The sequence below is a fragment of the Catharus ustulatus genome, chromosome 12, assembly GCF_009819885.2.
Source record: "Catharus ustulatus isolate bCatUst1 chromosome 12, bCatUst1.pri.v2, whole genome shotgun sequence".
In the NCBI taxonomy this organism is placed as follows: Eukaryota; Metazoa; Chordata; class Aves; order Passeriformes; family Turdidae; genus Catharus; species Catharus ustulatus.
This window is the reverse complement of record NC_046232.1, coordinates 1640138-1658303: the sequence shown is the minus strand read 5'-3', so window position 1 is coordinate 1658303 and position 18166 is coordinate 1640138. Positions and strand designations below refer to the sequence as shown.

General features: G+C 41.4%; 1 protein-coding gene across 5 annotated transcripts in view; it reads right to left on the bottom strand.

Annotated features, from left to right (window-relative positions):
- Positions 1-1484: 1484 nt before the first annotated feature.
- Positions 1485-18166, bottom strand: part of HMG20A (high mobility group 20A) — a 40638-nt gene continuing 23956 nt past the window's right edge. For all 5 annotated transcript variants that reach the window (XM_033070297.2, XM_033070299.2, XM_033070296.2 and 2 more), the window contains 8 exons: positions 17296-17443; positions 15765-15980; positions 13622-13754; positions 13224-13255; positions 9147-9222; positions 7890-8105; positions 6792-6935; positions 1485-4217 (listed from right to left, as the gene is read on the bottom strand). In XM_033070297.2, the coding sequence (XP_032926188.1) occupies positions 6799-6935; positions 7890-8105; positions 9147-9222; positions 13224-13255; positions 13622-13754; positions 15765-15980; positions 17296-17443 (958 nt within the window). In that variant the 3' untranslated portion in view covers positions 1485-4217; positions 6792-6798. The remainder of the gene's footprint in view (positions 4218-6791; positions 6936-7889; positions 8106-9146; positions 9223-13223; positions 13256-13621; positions 13755-15764; positions 15981-17295; positions 17444-18166) is intronic.

The following is an 18166-nucleotide window of genomic DNA, read 5'->3' as shown; positions in this document are numbered from 1 at the left end:
ACCCCCCAAACCTCCACAGCATAAGAATTACAGGTTAATTAATAAAACCCATAAATCAGTTTGTATACATGCCATGCCTTGTGTTACATAATGGATGTGGATACTTCACTACACACCAAAATGGTACAGTTCATACAAAATCCAGAGGTTTTGCAATTAAGACAGTAAATCATAAGCATATTTTTAAAAAAAGTTTAAAAACCTCAATACCATCAGCAATGAAGCAGAAAGAAGCAGCAAGACTCTTCATGGTTCACAAGCAGAAAGATTGTATGGTAAAGGAGAGGCATCAATGTACTCCTGACTCTGAAGGATTCAACTGAAATGAAGCAGAAGGTTAAAAAGCCCCAATTTCAGATTCCAAATGAATTCACATTCCATATTATCAACAGGAACCTGGCTGAGCAAAGGGGAAGTGATCTCTTCCTCTTAAGAGCCCAAAGGTCTCAGATCCCCCAGCTTCCCTTAGATGGTAATTAATCATCAGCCCAATTGCCCAGCTGCAGAGTAAACAGGGGGAACAAACAGGAACAAACAGAGGAAGTATTACACTGCATTGTCTCCAATTGAGCATGATTTACCATCTGCTCTTCTGGTGCCACAACCAGGAGCACAGGTCACAAAAGAATGAGGTTTTGCTCTTGTTATGAACTCACTGCTGTTTTGCTCTTGCTCTTTCCTCAGGGTGTGCACCTGTCTTGCTGCTCCTGTCCCCAGCTCCAAACCAGCCAGTGGCACATGACAGCCAATTCTCCTATGCAGGTTTTCCCTACACTCCTACTTTTAGTATCTTTATCATTACACAATTAGTATTTTAAAAAATCTCCAAAGTATTCTAAACCTCTATCCCAGGAAGAAAACAGTACCAAGCCTGTTGGTATAGACAGACCAAGTACTCTTCTGGCAACCAAAATAAAGAGATGTGACCACAAAAGTAACAAAGACATGGCTGCTCACAGCACTGTGGCCTCAGAAAGAACATCAGTAGAGGCAGAAGTCATCCAAACTCCTCCACAGAGCACAAACATCATGAGGCTACAGTTTGCTCCATTCTCAGCCAGCAGGCAGTAAAGAGAGGATAAAAATCTAGTAGGGGAAAAGAAAAATCAAGTGAGGAGCAATAGTTATGATATAGAAAGTTCTTCAAGAAAATCACTGTGATGGTGGGAAATTAGGGAGGATAAAGGAAGACAGGGATGTAACAAAAGGACTGATTGAGATACTGAGTGAGGCATTTTTAAAGTTAATCGAGTTGGGGAAGGGCCCTGACAACCATTAGCTAGAACCAAAGACTCTGAAGCTTTCACCACCATAAGTAATAACCTAAATTCCTTTAGCTTTTTCAGAGGAAGACACTTGGGATGGAGAGGTGGAAGAGGCACATTTCTGTTCAAAGGTTAACGTGGAGCTGCTAAAATCTGACAAGAGATCAATGTAGTGATAGCTCTTTCATGAAAATGCAGTTAAAATTGAATCAGAATGGATTCAACGTTGAACAATTTTAATGAAGCAGTGTCAAACAAGCACATCAACTTCTTAAAAACCAAAGAGCTCCAAAGTTTAATTACAAAAACATTGTACAGAAAACTTGGCATTTAAACAATTCCAAACATGCTAATCCAGCAAATGGATTCTGCTTTCAAATATTTCTCTTAACATTTCTTTAAGTGACAAAAGCATTTTATTCTATTCTTCTCCTTGACACCCACTTCATTTTTTATAATCAGTCAACACTGAAAACTGTAAACTGAAGTGACACTCCGAAAACACTGGAAAGACAAAATCCATTTTTATAGGGTTAATCAACATAAATAAGAAGCTTCTTAATGAGACAAAACCTTATCTGTCACACCATCAGTGAGCAAGAACTCAGTTTCCCCCTAGATGCTTCAAGATGGATAATCCATCCCACCTCCTTCCTTGTGGGGAAAATGCAAGAGATTTGTCAGCCCCCAGCTAATAATATCACCCTAAATTTCCTATCCCACAACACTTCTCAGCAGAGATGGATGAGCAGGATCCACAGGTAGATTTCTGTAAGCAGGGCAGCCCAAACCCACCTGACCTTACTGACAGATTGGATATGTTACAGCCTGGAACTGCATCCTACATGACATGGAATTTCTGGAGTCTTTATGGGATACAACTCCAGGTATTAGGTAGGATGCCACAGACAGAATTTCAGGATTTTGTAAATCAGTTTTGGCTATGCAGCGCATTTTGGCCACTTCAACAGAGAGTCAAACATCACCAGTTCTAAAAAACCAAGATGCATACAGGAGATGAAGGTGTAGGTGCTTCTTCTGGAGGCATTATCAACCCCTAGGATTTACACCATTCATTACACTAAAAAAGTTCATGGCAGCATCAGCTGGTCTCATCCATGCTAAGGAGTGGAATTCAATGCAGCAAACTGAGGTTCCTTTTTGTGAAGTCTTGAAAGCAGAACAGGCAACAAGAGAAAGGAGTTTCCCCCCCGCAGGAAGACTTGATTTCCATGGAAATCCTATTGCTACTTGGTTGCAGCAATAACCCCAGGAGTAAGCTGAGACCTGGCATATAAGGTGCTGACCCAAGGATGGCTCCAGGCCAGCATGAAGTCCATGTGCACAACGTCAGAAAACAAAAAACTGCTTTTTAATCTTCCAAATATTTGTGTCGTGAGTACATTAAAGTGATGCTGACAGCAACACACTCCAGTAACGAAAGCAACCTCCAATTCATAACAGGGAATCTTAACAGATGTCTTAAGCAGGAGCAAAGAGATTGTCATGTGGGAGCAACCACCCCCATAAAGCCCAGAGATGCCCAACAAGTGCTGAGCCAAAGTCACAATGAACAATTTGACAGGAACCAAAGGGCAGTGGAAGTTTTGAATAAGCCTGAGCAGACAGTGGGTGCCTCAGCTCTGCCAGCAGGGGTGGTGTAGCTCAGCAAGATCAGACTCAAACATACAGAGCTCTACTCAATGCAAGGGAAAGGCCATTTAGGTCAGCTGGAACATAAAATGCTGAATGCTATGGGCTCCATGGGCAGTACTTGAACAAAAGGTGAGAGCAAAAACAAGCTGTAATGCTGAGCTCTGTGGGCTACTGTGTGGATCTAATAACCTTCTCTGCTCTAATAATTCATGCAAAAATGTATGTGCTGCTTCCAGACACATTGCTTCCCAGCACAGCAATTTCAGGAGGGTGGGGAGGGAAAAAATGCAATCCCCATGTCCATTTCTCTTTTTATAGAAAACTGCTTTCCCCATGAGATCATTCTCCCAAACACAAGACAATAACATTAAATTAGACTGAACAATGTATCAGAGGAAAGGCAAGCTTTGTGGGTTTAGTCTAAACCAAAAAATCCCATTTTCCCTGCTGAGGACAACTAATGCTTCACTTTCTATCTTGATTTCCACTAATCTTTGTGATAGTAAAATGCTCCAGCAAAGGTTTTCAAGAGATAATAGGAGACCTTCACAGAAGAGCAGGAGGGAATGTGCAAGAGAGGTGCTTGAAGAGAGGGGAGAGAGGAAGTCTGTCTCATAGTAGAATCAAGTCACAAAGCATCAACCACAGCCAGTCTCTAGCAGGGAGCAAACTCACATTGTAGGAACTGCAGGCTAACACAAAAAAACCCCCAGGATTCTGCTTAAGAAAAGCTCCCTATAAACATAGCAGGAGGCACAGGACAAGACAGTGCACCAAGGGAAACTCCCTGTTCGAGCAGAGAACACAAGCGCTGCTATCCAGTACTGCAAGAATCAGGGAACAAGTTCAAAAGAGAGCTAGAGTGAGGGAAGGTAACCCCACAGGATAAACATGAAAACAAAATAAAAGACACTAGAAGACATTAGGCAATAGAACACATCAAAGTTATTACTACAACGTATAGGCTGGCTCCATTTCACGAGGTGAGATTTCATCTCCACAGTCAGCCAGTCCCCAGAACGCAGGCACTCTCACACCCAGCAAAATCCATAAAAATGTCCATTGCACAAAAGTTGCATGCTCTTAAATGTTCACAGAGGACAGTTCCAAATGTTTAGTGGGCGGTGTCCGTGGCTTCTCAAGGTCTCTGAATGCATTGATCTGTTTGTCTCCCTGACAGAACACACAGGCAAGACCCAAACCTGCCATCCTGCCTCCCACCCCAGGCTTTCCCTCATGGCTTCTTATTCCACACTGGCCAAAACAACTTTGTAAAGCTTCCCTGGGTCACGAGACCTGCAGACGAAACAGAGAAATAAGGGTTAGAAGACTCCAATCTGCCAGGATCTGACTGAACAGGCACTGTGATGTGGGGTTTGGAGGTTCGATCTGAAAACAACGTTCAGTACAGTAAAGCAGCTTCTAGAGGCACAACCAAACTGAGCTGCTGTTTCCATCCAGAGCTAAGGAACAAAACCCTTCCTCTTCTTCCCATACACTGTTTGCACAAAGAAGTTTTCACCATGCAGCACAGAAAAAAACCCAAAATATTCACCAGCACAGTCCAACAGTCCCTGAAAAGAATGTACTAAGCCACCAAAACCACCTCAGATCTGTGAAAGAGCTGTTTTCAGGATCATCAAGCAGAGTTTTCTGTGTTATTGATTTGTGATGTGTCTCAACCTCAAACAGACCACTTGGTTGACAGATTACATTCAGAATGAATATACTTCACATGCACATGAACAAAGGTACCCTGATGATGACAGTTTGGTGATACAGTTTATCATGTGCCAGCTGAATCTTTTATCCAAAGCTTCCTTGCTTTCTACCATTTTCTAGGTTTGCATCCAACAAAACCCAACCTTCTTCCTTGCAAAATTTTGTCTCAAAATATAATCATTGCCAAGTGAAAGTCAGTGTAATTAACAGTCCCATTAATTATTTGATCGTTATATTCAGTTACATGCAGTAAGTACAACAGTACTTACTGCATTATCCAGTGAAACTATGTGATTATTAATCACATTTTTAATTGCCTCACATTGCTTTGCTGCTGAAAAGAGGGAAGGCATTGGTAGGAAAAGGAAAGAAGAGAAAGGAGTACTATTTTACAGATAGAGGTCAGAAGGAAGAATTTTAAAGCAAAAATTATTCTTTCTAAATCAATTACAGCTAAAACCAGCTTATTCAAGAAAATTGTATCTGTATGTTCAGGAACAAAGAAATTGTCCATCCTTCAGGAAAGATGAAGCCACCTGGCAAAAGAATGAAAGTTGAGATTTTAGTAGCTTTGAGATAAGATTTTTCTGGCAAGGTACTTAAAGGACAAATATCCATTTCTGGGCCTGGCATAGCCAACTGATGGATGAGAAACTTCATCCCCTCTTAGCTCTTCTGTAAAACCTCCCTTCCAAATTCTCTTTCTGAACCAGAGAACTACAGTAATTTCATGAGTATAAGGTGCACTGGCGTATAAGCCACACTTTTGTTCGCAGTGAGGATGCTCACACAACAAAGTAACCAATTTGTAACAATCGCGCGATCGCGAGGTTTACTGGCAGGTGCTCAATTCGCGAGCTCAGCTTGGCCCGCGGCTCACACTCCCAGGTTGGGAAATTTCTGAACTTTGTTCATATATTGGACGCTCTGGAGTATAAGCTGCACTTCTGGGTTGGGACCAAAATTTTCGTCAAAAGGGTGCGGCTTATACCCGTGAAATTACTGTAATTGAAAGCAGTATACAAAAAGGAGGAGGTTGATGAGCTGCTGAAAAATCCCAGACCTGGATCAACAAGCTGTTCCCTTCACAAACAGCAGCAGTAAAGGCACTTCTTTATTCTGCTGGGAGCTCAGTCATCTCTCAGAACTGCAGTCCGTTCCATCTGGCTACCCTCTGGAAGGACAATGATCTCCCAGCTAAAGCCACACCATAATGGGAAATGTGTAATTAACTGTTCTACACAGCACCACAAAAGGTCACAATCAGAAAGGATGAAAAGCTCTGTCTTCATATTTGCAGATGGCACAAGGCAGCTTTATTTGCATTTCTAAACACTATTCAAGACATGTACGGTAGATCTGTACGTAATAAACGCCTAAAGAATGAAGGTATGCACTTTGTTAAAACAGAAATAGGCAAACTCCTCATGGCTGCCTAGTGCTGTGCATCATGGGGAAGTGGGAGAGTCAGAGGTGTGGGAAATGCAAAGCAGCACAGTAATGCAGAAAGACTGGTATTTACTTCTTTGTTAATTTGTTTTTATACTCTGTTCTCTATTACAGTTTTCTAAGTTGTTAAACAGCAGCAGAAATACAAACTCATGAGCTCAATAATAATCTATGCACAAGCCACATAAACATTAGTCTCAGCAAATGCTATGTACAGCTTAAACCATACCTCAGTATTCCATTTGCATCTAAACCTTCCTCATTAGAACAGCTCGCCTACAAGTGCTACAGAGCAAAGGTAGGGTGTTTTCAGTTTCTAACAGAATTGAGTTCACCTCTAACCTCTTGAGACAAACAGAATTTCCCTGTGGCCATCAGTTTCTACAATTACTGCTGAAATCTTCAGATTTACTTCACTCAAGAAGGGAACCTTCTTCTAAATTAGTCACCCTGTTACCATTCTGTCAGAACTCTTACTCACCTTATACAAATACATAAAGATCTTGGAGCTAAAGGGAATTTCAGAGCCCTTTAATGCCATGGAATACTTTCAACCCAATTTGACTTTCATTAAGACAACCTGCTCCTGCAGCTTTGAGGAAGAAGCCTTTTTGATTGTACAATATGGTGATCAGCACAGGAGTGAGCAGCAGGAGAGGTGCCAGAGGCACCAAGAGCAGCCTGGGAGAGAGCACTTACCCCATCACTAGCGCTCCAGCCTGTTCACCACGTCCCGCACTGTGGCAATGAGGTTCTCGTTCTCCTGTGGGTTGGCCAGGATAATACTGTGCAGTCTGTTCATGTAGGAATCGATGGTTTCCATCGTGGGGGTTTCCCCACTGCCTACAGTGAGCACAGTGAAATGAGCCACAAGGTATTTTGATGACCACAGCAATTCAAAAGAGTTAACGCTGTGCTAAGAGTAATTTGTGCACAAGCTGCTATAGGAGGAGATTTTGCTGTACACCACCTCTTGTGACAGATTCTACTAAACAATGTCCTCCTAACTCCACAAAGTGAGCGTTTCCAAGGATATCAGGGCTAATGAAGCATGGTTCTCTTTGATTTGGGTCTCATAGCTGATTATAACAAGCTCTCTGCTGGGCATTCATAGAATCTAAGTGGGTTCCCTGGCAGCTAACAATACAGACACAGCCTTTATTTTAATCAAGGAACTTGCAAGTCCTGTCTATTCTATTTAGTCACATTTTCATAAAAAGAGTCAAGGAGAGTCAGGACTGAATATGTGTCTCACTTTATCAGGAGGAGTAAGAGCAATAAGAAAATAAACACCTGCCAGCTAGGACAGTAACTGCACCATAGGGGAAAGGTGTCCACAACCGAAAGAACTGCTACTGGGTTCCTGTTCTGTTGGTAATTTCCTAGTTGTTGCTGTTTTATTTGCCTTATTTTACATATATATATATATATATATCTACACACACATACACATATGTAAGTAAAGAACTGTTAATCCTACCCCTAAATCTTTGCCTGACAGCCCCCTTGATTTCAAAATTATAATAAATTAGAGGGAGGGGAGTTTCTTAGCAGATACCTGTCTTTTCAAACCAAGACAGACTTTGGCGCCCAACATGGGGCTCAAACCCATGACTGTGAGATTAAGAGTCTCATGCTCTATGTTGAAATAAAGTACTGCCTCTACACTTTTTTAGTATTTCACTATCCCGTGCAACAGAAGCTCAGAAACACCAAGAGCACAGAGGCACAAGTGCAGCCCACGTGTTCTGGGCTCACATCACACGACAGGAGCAGTTCAACGCGCCGCTCTCTCACCTGGCAGCGGCACGGCGGCGAAGCTGCTGGTGAGCGCCTGCCGCAGGGTGTCCAGGTGCTGCTGCAGCACCGTGTTGCGGCTGCGCTCCTGGATCACGTCCACCTCCAGCTTCTCCACGGCCGTGCGCATACTCTCCACGTGCTTCTGCAGGGCAGCGTTCCTCTCCTCAAACTCCATGTTGGACTTGCGCAGCTGCCGCAGCTCCGCCTCGCGTGCTGGGAACAGCAACCCGTTCCCACAAAGTCACAACACTGCTAAAACATCTCTAGGGCTGGCAGGCAATGAGAGAGAATGTTCTAGAGTGTTCAGCTGATAATTACAAATGGTGCAGGTGTGGTTTAGAGATAAAATGTGTCACATCATGGAGTGACAACAGCACCTACATACAGCAGCACTTTTAAATAGAGAGCATTCCTAGAGAGAGAAATCGGAAAACGTGCAAAGCATCAGGATGGAAGTGGATGGGGGAACTGATCAGGGAGAACATTCAATGCATCAGGATGGAAGTGGATAGGGGAACTGATCAGGGAGAACATTCAAAGCATCAGGATGGAAGTGGATGCGGGAACTGATCAGGGAGAACACTCAAAGCATCAGGATGGAAGTGGATGGGGGAACTGATCAGGGAGGAAGACTGCAAGACTGATTCTGAATGCAATCAGAATGACAAAGTTGAGCAACACTGCTAAGAATCCTGCAAACAAGACACCAGTTACAAAAAAAATTTTCTATTCACCATGAGATCTCAACTCTGTTCAGGCAAGAAAGTCTTCAAGAAATCTGGTAAAAATACTCAACTCTTGAGACACACAGATATGAAAACCAAACAGAGTAACAGAAACTATATCAGTGTAATCTTCCCCACATGGGGGGAAATAAAATACTGCTAACCAGCCTGAATCACCATCAGGATACATCTTAGATATTTCTTAGTCCTAGAAGAGTAGACACAGTTTGAACTGGGTGGAATAAACATCAGCAACATTCTCAAAAAAAGTTAATTTGGGAAGACAATGGCAGGAAAAAGTGCTTTTCAGCCCTTGTGTATATACAGGGGTATAGTAACAGCAGAAACTATACCTAAGTATAGTTTATAAACCACAAACTTTATAAACTAAATATAGTATAGTAAACTATACCAAAGTATAGTTTACTTGAGCTGAGATGGGAGAGTGCAAGAACTCTTAAGCTGGACAGAATTTGCAAAGAATTTTGGAAAAGCAAGGAGGAAAAGGTCCTGCAAAAGCGAAACTTACCTTTACTATGATTCAGGAACTCTTCGGTGAAGATTGGAATATCAAAGACAGATCTCTCCTTTGTATCTGCTTCTTTCTGCAATGGAAAGAGTAATAACATAGTTAAATAATTTGTTTTCAGGAATTCATTTAACTGTTTTGATAATGAGAATAAAAGGTCAAGGAGACCAAAACCTGAGGCAGCTAAAAGCTGCATGGATTAAAGACACTTCCAGCTCCTGCCAAGAAAGGCCAATGGATATGTCTTATACTTTCAAGATACAAGTTTGATTAAACATCATCATACTAAACAACAACATAGTATTTTACTACGTACTCTTTCATCCTAATGGAATTATACATGAGAATTATTCAGTTTTAAAAACTATCTGAATGCATTTATATTTTCCACCATCAACCAACTGACCCATTCTGAAATAATCTTTACAGAAATATCAACAAACAGGACTGAGCAAAATGCACAGTAAATGCATTCAGGAGATGCTCTACAACTTAGTCAATAAGCTGTACAAAACGTGATTTGACTCAAGGCAAACACCCCCCATTACAACATATTTCAGTCACCACTTGTAAATCAACAGAAATTAATGCTTGTTTTAGCACCTGAGTCGTTATGGACAAAGCCAACACAAATTTGCTTTGATAAACTGCAGCAACTACAATCAGTCTGTAACTTAACACAAACAAAGTTAAGCAGGAAAGAGTGTGGAGAACAGAAGCTTTTCCCAACTCCCAAACACCATGGCTGATAATGTGCCACAAACTCATCAGCCAGAACTGCAGTGTTACACAGGATTGGTGTCCTCTGGCAGAAAACCTCACTGTCTGCCAGCTGAGAAGGGAGTTCTGGCCCCTGAGTTCAGAACATCACAGTGGTGTCTGCCACACACAGGGGCATGTGGGGTGACCTGAATGCCATCTGACACTCAAACAAGACAGACAAGGCTGGATGGAACTACAGCTACTCTGTCCTTTCCTAAGGAGACAGCCTGCCCATTGATTGCTTTTAAAGATAAGCTGGTTTTTATTGTCTGCCACAATTACAGTTGTGGAGCTCTGTACTTACTGAGTGAGAACTCAAACCTCACTTGGCCTGAACTCAACTGGAGGCACATGAGAAACAGGCAAGACTGCAGGGAAGGGCAACTCTTCCCAGCACTGTGAAGTACAGTAGGGTTTATCTGGGGTCCCTGACCACACCTGCTTTCCACTGAAGGTTTTTGTGCATGCTGCTACAGAGCAAATGTCTCAAGAGTACATTTAGAAAGAGAAGTCATACACAGAAGTGTATGCATTCATTTTGTCTGAGCACTGCTTAGATGGCTAAGAATTTCACCCCAAAATCTAGGATCTCATTAATGTGCACTAAAAAATGTTGGTAGTTACGAAGCTTGGTTAGAATACTTACAGAACATCCACCATAAACATTCTAATTCATGCTCGCTGTTAGTCCCTGTGTGCAAAGAGCCACGGGCTTGGATCATCACTGCCTCCTACAGAATAGATGGTGGAGGAGAGAGCCCTAGGACACAGGTTCTTCAGGTACAAACCAAAAAATATTAAGGCTTTAGATGTAACTGTCCAACTTCCAAAAGGCAAGAAATTCTACTAAGCAGAAGAGTGATCATTAAAACCATCAGCACTCTCCCATTACAAAATGCATTACCCAGCACATAAAAGATCCTCTTGAGAACCCTGAAGTACTTAAGCCACTCTGAGGTTCACTGAAGATTAAAATCCTAAGGCTTTGATTACCTCCCATTGAAAAGGACCCAGTCTGTTCAGTTCATGTATCATTTAGTCATCCCTCAAACCAGAAGAGAATCAAAATTGTTTCTCTCATCTGCCTTAGAGATGCTTCAAGAGTCAACAATCTCACCTGGTTATTAAAAATAAGTTTGAAGATTCAGCAATGAATTAGACTTGAAGCTCTTAGAGACTTGGTGAAGTATGGTGATGAGATAGCTGAGATTTTGGGGGGGTTTAAGCTCACCTTTCCTGCCACAGTCGGGCTGCAGACAGTGGAAGGAACAGATGTAACAAATGTACTACTTCATTAAATGTTCTCAGAGTAGGTACCACGAGGCAACCCCTGTTCTCCTCAACCTGTGTGCACAAAACTTTGAAAGGTTTCCAGTAACAAGTGTAACTGAGTGCATGATGCCAGACCTGCTTGGAATCAAGCAGCTTGAAGAAATGAACAATAGCAGAACAACAGAGAAAATTATCCAGGGGTTTAGTCACTGCTGATGACAATAGTTCCAGTGTATATTGCTATATGTCAAATTTATGACATTACAATTTGAAGGAAGAGAAATGTTGTTTCATGCCCATAGCTGGACTCAGGGGACAGTGTGTGCATGTTTTTCAAGGCAATATCTATTAAAGTTCTCTCTCATCCTTTAGCTATATTTTATTATAATTAGTATTTCAATTGCCCATCATGAAACTCTAATTTAGAGGTCAACTCTATGTATGATATTTAAAATAACTTCAACATCGACTCACAGAAACTATATCATAAATACTTTAGTGGAGCAAGGGAAAGAAAAAAGCTTTCATTGATCTTATTTTCTTATATTCTTTCAAGAAATAATTTCATCAGATTGTACCTGCTAATCACAAACACCACAACAAAAGTCAGTGTGGACAGGAGAAAGCAGCAAGATGACAGAAAGCTTTAGCCTCACTTCCAGTAACAACTTGAGCAGACACTTCTAAAAGCAATCTGAGATTTTCTGCTGATTCCCCACCTATACAGGGTTACAATACTTGATGCCCCTGCACAAAAGATGTAAAAGTACATCAGGTGATAAGCATGTGGGATTTTATAAATCCAAAGGTGAAAAACACCAAGTAGTCAAAGGCACAGTTCGGAGTAGGATGTCTGACTGACAGGTTGATGTTCAGCTGTAGCTGATGAACCTTAAACGTCCCACAGGGTGAGAACTCATTTTTAACTGCATTTGTCATGTGAAAATCAGCAATGATAGCTTGAATTGGAAGGGTAAGACTCCAAATTTGTCATTTGCCACCTGTATAATTTAAATGTTACCTAACAGTCACAATCAACCTAGAACTTGAAGCCTTCAGTTTTTACACAATTAAAGACAAACCTGGACTCAGTACTGCAGAATCAGAAAACTTGGAGACCATGTACTTCTAATAGATAATCTCACTACAAGCACTTCCTTCAGGAGTTAATAAAAGGCACATAAAAAAATGCTACCAATACATTTTCCTGAAAGTGAACCTTACTTTCCTTCAAGACCAGTAGCTGCCTCTCAGCAGTGCTCAGCCTTGTCACTATTGTAATGAACACATTAGAAGCCAACTGGATTGCTTCCCCAAGGCAAGAAATCTCACAAAGAAAAACAGATCTTTCAGAAAGCCCTATTGCTTACAAGTGAAGAGGCTGTGTATAAGCAAGTTTTTTTTCATTGCTCTTTGTCTGCAATTCATTGGTAACCATGAAAGAAGTTCTGTGGCCCTAGGTAATACAACTGGAGAAAGCTGCAGCGTTCCAAGGAGAGGGAAACCACAGTCAGCAGAATACACAAAATTTGTGGTAAGATGCCTGTGCTGCAGCTCATGAGCTCTATCTCCAGACATTATCACTCTTCTCTAATATTTACATACACAGAGGGCAAGGGAAGGCAGGAGGTTTAAGCCAGAGACTTTCCAATTATTTGGTCCTTTACCCATTTCTTCTCAAGGAAACCACAAGCATTTGTGGCAAAAAAAATCAGTACCTGAAAACAGCACCTAAAGGTGCTAACTTGGTGGGTTTATTGAGGTCTCACACTCTTTTTAAGTTCTTAACATTGCACTACAAAACCGACTTATGTTTCAAGTGTACCCTATGCTCCATTTCATCTATCGTTTGTAACTGCCCAAGATTTAGCAAATTTAGTTTTGTCCAATAAGTGTCAGAATACTCAGTAGTTTCTAACTTTTCAAAACCTCCATTAGGAAGAATGCACACTCAAGTTCTGATAAACTGGGGCTTGACTTCACAAAGTGTTTTTTCACCTGAAAATCTACCCACTGATGTAAATGCAGAATTCAGAAGTTTACCTCATGATCATGAGCTGGCTGTCTTGCTCCATCTGAAAAAGAAAATAAACAAGAAGTCTCTCAAAATAAACAAAGTTAAAGAAAACAAGAACCAAAGAATTAAGGCAGTTACACAACTCTAATTACACAACAATGCTAGACAGCACTGTGCAGCTCTCCTACAAATTCACAGAGAAGCTGTGTCTAATTTTGATGCTCTTAAAGCATATCCTCCAACACAGTTAAATTCATGTAAGTCCAATTCCCTTTATGCACAGCTGAGGTACATGCCATAGAAAGAACGGATTCACTTTTTAACCAGCCTTTAAATCTAAGGCTTTAAAGGAGTGTCAGGTTACAGATTGGCTGGGAATCTTCTATTGTTCCAGCCAGGTACATACTTGTGTCCCATTCAATACCTTGTCTGTGTGATTTGCCTTTTTGTCTGTCCTGTGCTTTCCTGCTAAAGACTTTGTAGGCTTCAGTCTTCTGATACTGCTCCAGCTCCCGCATGTAACGCTCCTTGTCTCTGTCTGCTTCATCCAGGTACCGCTGAAACAAGAAAGTCCAAGAGCTTCAGGGAGTTTCCTCCCCTTTGGGAGGAAGGGAAGGAAAACAACTTGTCAGATGAAGTGGCTGAACCATTTCACCTACACAAACAGGAGGAGAAGGAAGGAACAAGGAGGTGCAGAGACATAAGATCTCTGAGTAAAACTATTGTACTCTGGTGGCCTGTTTTCTCTCTCTTTTTTGTAATAACTATTCTGGTTTGGATTTTTATTGCTAGGCCTAGGAGTAACTTGCTACTAAGCTACTCTACTCAACTGAGTGTTACGTAGACATTACACCTCAGAATTCCTGTTCTGTGGCCAGGATGAAGTGCTGCTGAACATTAACATCTTACCAGATGATGCTTTATGGTTCAGACCCCTAACAGTGGAATTCCAAATTCACTCTTATTTTCATGCCCCACTTACAAAAAGCACCACCACACACTTGGCACATCTGAGAGGTGAACAAAAGATCCTGGCTACTGCAAAGAACAGCATAAAGATAAAAGAGCCTGGTTTAAATTGATATAATCTCCCTGCATTTTGGTTAAGAGAAAGGTTTTTTTAATTAGCCTGAGGGTATTTCACACATCTGCATGACAGAATGAGCTTAGCTGGAGAATTCTTTAGGGGAACTGATGAACTGAAAAATATTTAACGAATGGTCACAATGCTTACTTAATGAAAGAAAAAAGTTGCCTTCCCAATTTTTTCTCCAAATGAGTTTCAAATTCAATGAATGTAAGAATTAAATCAGTGAACCTTAGTCACCTGGTATTTTCTTTAAGTCATCATGACAATACATATAAGTAATGATTTCCATACATTTGCAACACAGTTTTGACCCTGGTGATGACAGTGATAACATTCTGGATTGGGGTGCAAATTTGGTGATGCTGGGTTGGCATGTTATTGGTCTCTGAGATATTAATTCTTTTTTTTTCATCTCCAGCAATGTGTTGCTGAAAGGGCTCAGCAGTCATCCCTTGACCTGCTGTGAGTTAGAAACTTACAGCTTTACTCAAGGACAGATTCCTCAGGGATTTAAAAAGCAGCATACAGAATAGAGATTTGAACTCAATTTCCTTTTTCCTAGGTTAAAAATCTGCCTGAGACATGATAAGAATACATGAAAGTGCAGGGGACAGAGGGGCAGATGTCTTTTTCCCTTCTCTCCCAGTAGACATTTTCATCACTGCAAGACATCCTATCCATGGATGTATACCTTACACAGCTTTCCAACCTTACACAGGAGCAATCTTGACTTTTCTCTAAGTAACATCATTCTCACTATCCCTGCTACCAAATCAACTGCTTTGCCTTGCCACATTATTTCCCATTATGGTTAAATCACTGTGCCTATGCACCGTTTTATAGCATCACTGTAAGTTGTATTCTACAAGCTTAGTAAAAAGTAGCAGAAGGAAATCTTGTTTTTTTCATCTCATGTTTCATTACACCCTTAAAGTATTTTTCAGAGTTCAAATATATATATGTTAAATTCATGAGAGCATTCAGTTGCACGGGGATTTAAAAATTGCTTAGCAGTAATCTCCAACTGGCAATCAGGTGTGGACAGTTACACACCTATTACTAATTATCCATTAACAAGGCCCTAAAAAACAGCCCAAACATGGCCTTGAGCTTCATTAATTTATCAGATAGTGCAGAAGGCCACAGGAGTCCCAGTTAGGAGACACCACATGCCAAGGCTTTGGCCTTGCAAGTCCCAGATGTATCCAAGGCGGTACAGCAGTAACATCCAGATGGAGCACACGAACTGTGGGATGTCTCATCAGACATTCCCCCCATTCTGGATGTATTCTTGCATTACCTAGAGACACAGCTCTCCCCAAGTCACCCCTGGAGGAGATGCTTGGCCCTGCCAGGGTCCATCATGTGAACATCCTCCTAAACATGATTTCAACCAAAAGCCTGTCCCACTCCTCACTGAATAGCATTCCCCTGGAAGAGCAACCCCATGCAGCAAGGACAAGAAGTGCAGTGGTACCCGTTTCTCCTCAGGAGGCAGCTTGCTCCACTCGTTGCCCAGCATCCTGGTGATCTCTGGGAAAGGCACTTCGGGCCTCTTGGCCCTCAGCTGCTCCCTGCGCTCGTTCATGAACCGCACGTACCCGGTCAGGGGCGATTTGGGGGCATTGCTGTCCCGCAGGGGTTTCTTCCTCTTCCTGCCTTTGGCCCAGCCTCCTCGCTTGGTTCTTTGCTGCTGCAAAATGAAAACAGAACACAGTTCAGACTGAGTGAAAATAACTACCCCTGGAAGGAATAAACAACTCCATCAGGAGCATGTGGCTGCAGGTTTCAAACCCTGCTTTAGAGCTATCCTGACTTTTGTCCAAACAAAGCCAAACAAGTCTCATCATGAAAAGTAGCTTACAGTTTCTCCTAGTTCACAGGGACAACAAAACCACATTGGCATCAACTTCTGATTGTAAAATCACAGGGACTGATTATCCACACTATGATCATCTCAACTAATGCAACTGCAAATATTTTTTTATTACTTGTTTGCTTGGTTTTAGTTATTTTCACCCTCACATATCCTCCCCTGCAAGTCATTTACTTCAATAGGTTTTTTGGAGAGATTTTGTGTATTAGTTAATAATTCATAACTAGTTATCCTGCACCTTGCAGATCTTTGTCCTTCATGTACAATGTGCCCAAAACGTGGGTGTAAAGACAGCACACAGGCTTTTCTACTCTCATCTGTTCAGTAGATTGCCTGTCCCGCTAATCACCTCCAATGGAGCAACAACCTCCAAAGGGTGGAACATTGTAAGATGTGTCTGGGGCACACTGAGTTCACAGGAATAACATCATTATCATTCATCCTCTTGGCTTCAAACTATTTCTACAGCAATCTCTGGACAACACTATTTTCTAATGCTATGTACACACAACTATATTCAGTACTTCTAATCTTTCCCCAGATCAACATGTTCCTGCCATTGTGTTACTTTTTGTTTCCCTCCTGGAATTTTGTTACTTAATTAAAAAGGGATCTCATAGCTGAAAACGAACTACAAGGAGGAATATCAAATACATCTATCAAAAAAAACCCCAAAAAAACCAAAATCACTTCCTAGTCCAACTTCAGGTCCTTCATGATTTAGCCACTAGAAATCAGTGGTGGATGGTACAGAGTATAGTCTAAAGTAGTAAAAACATAATGGCTTTAAAGACATCAGTTCCCACCAGAACAGTCCAGTGTTCTCACTTTGCTGACTCACAAGAGAGAAAATGAGTTGTGGCAGTTGAACATTCAGTCCTGAATGCAGCACCAGCTCTTGGGCCCCTCTGGCTAAGCTGAGGCCCAAGTGCTGCTCTCTGCACGTTCCAGCTGCAGCTATCTGTGTGCAGCCGTGCAACACGGGAGAAAATTAGGGAATCAGAAGATGAAAATGGCAAATGGATAAAAATTTGTGATCCTATTAAAAAAGTAAATCTGAGCAGGTAAAACAACGTAATGACAAAATTCCATGCCTTTGCTTCATTGAAAAGTTACTATTGTCTCATCTCACCTCCTCCTCAGGCTTCTGCTCAGTGGTTTCAGCAGCAGTAGAAGACTCATTTTGCTGCTGCTGAGCCTGTGACAGGTCTTCCACCAAATCTGGGTTATTCACAGGCTGTGAAGTTCCACCACTGAATGAACTCTCTGAATTAGCTAATCTGAAAAAGCACAGAAGTGGAAAACAAAAAATTTAATCATCATTCCTAAATCACTTCCTCCCTAATCTTCTAAAACATGCAAAAATGTTGCAAATATATTCATTCTCACACTAGCAAGAAAAAATGGGATTTAAAAGTGATTTTTGAAGAACTAGCTGTTCCATCCAAGCAACCACTATACCACAGTTCCTATGGACTTTCAGACCCAGTTTGATTTCTAAAGTGGCATTTTGTTTCATTTTTAGTGAAGCATTTGATCACACAAAAAACTTGAAAGCAAGTGCAGGTTTGGATCAGCGTGAATCTACCCTTCCTCAAAAGTACCAGAAGGAATTTGAAATTAAAAGTTTCATCATCAACCAAGATACACTTTTCTTGTGTTTAATATATTTCTCCACAAATACATTTAGAGGTCTGTGATTGTGTATGAGCTTGGATTGAACTTCATTCCACACAATCTCCTGTTCATCCATGAGGGTATTTAAACACAAACATGACTAGGTCCCAACAGGCTCCAGAATGGCCATTGTTTAATTTTGCTGCAAGAGCTGTACCAATCTACTTTACTCCAAAAAAGAGCAAGATGTCTGCCAGCAAAAAAGAAGAGCAAGTGTGCAGAAATACTTCTGAAGGTAGACTGACAAAAAGAACACACATTTTGGGGCAGCAAGCCCCTGGACATTCTCAGCACTGTGTTCAGTAGGTAAATTAATGTAAGATTTT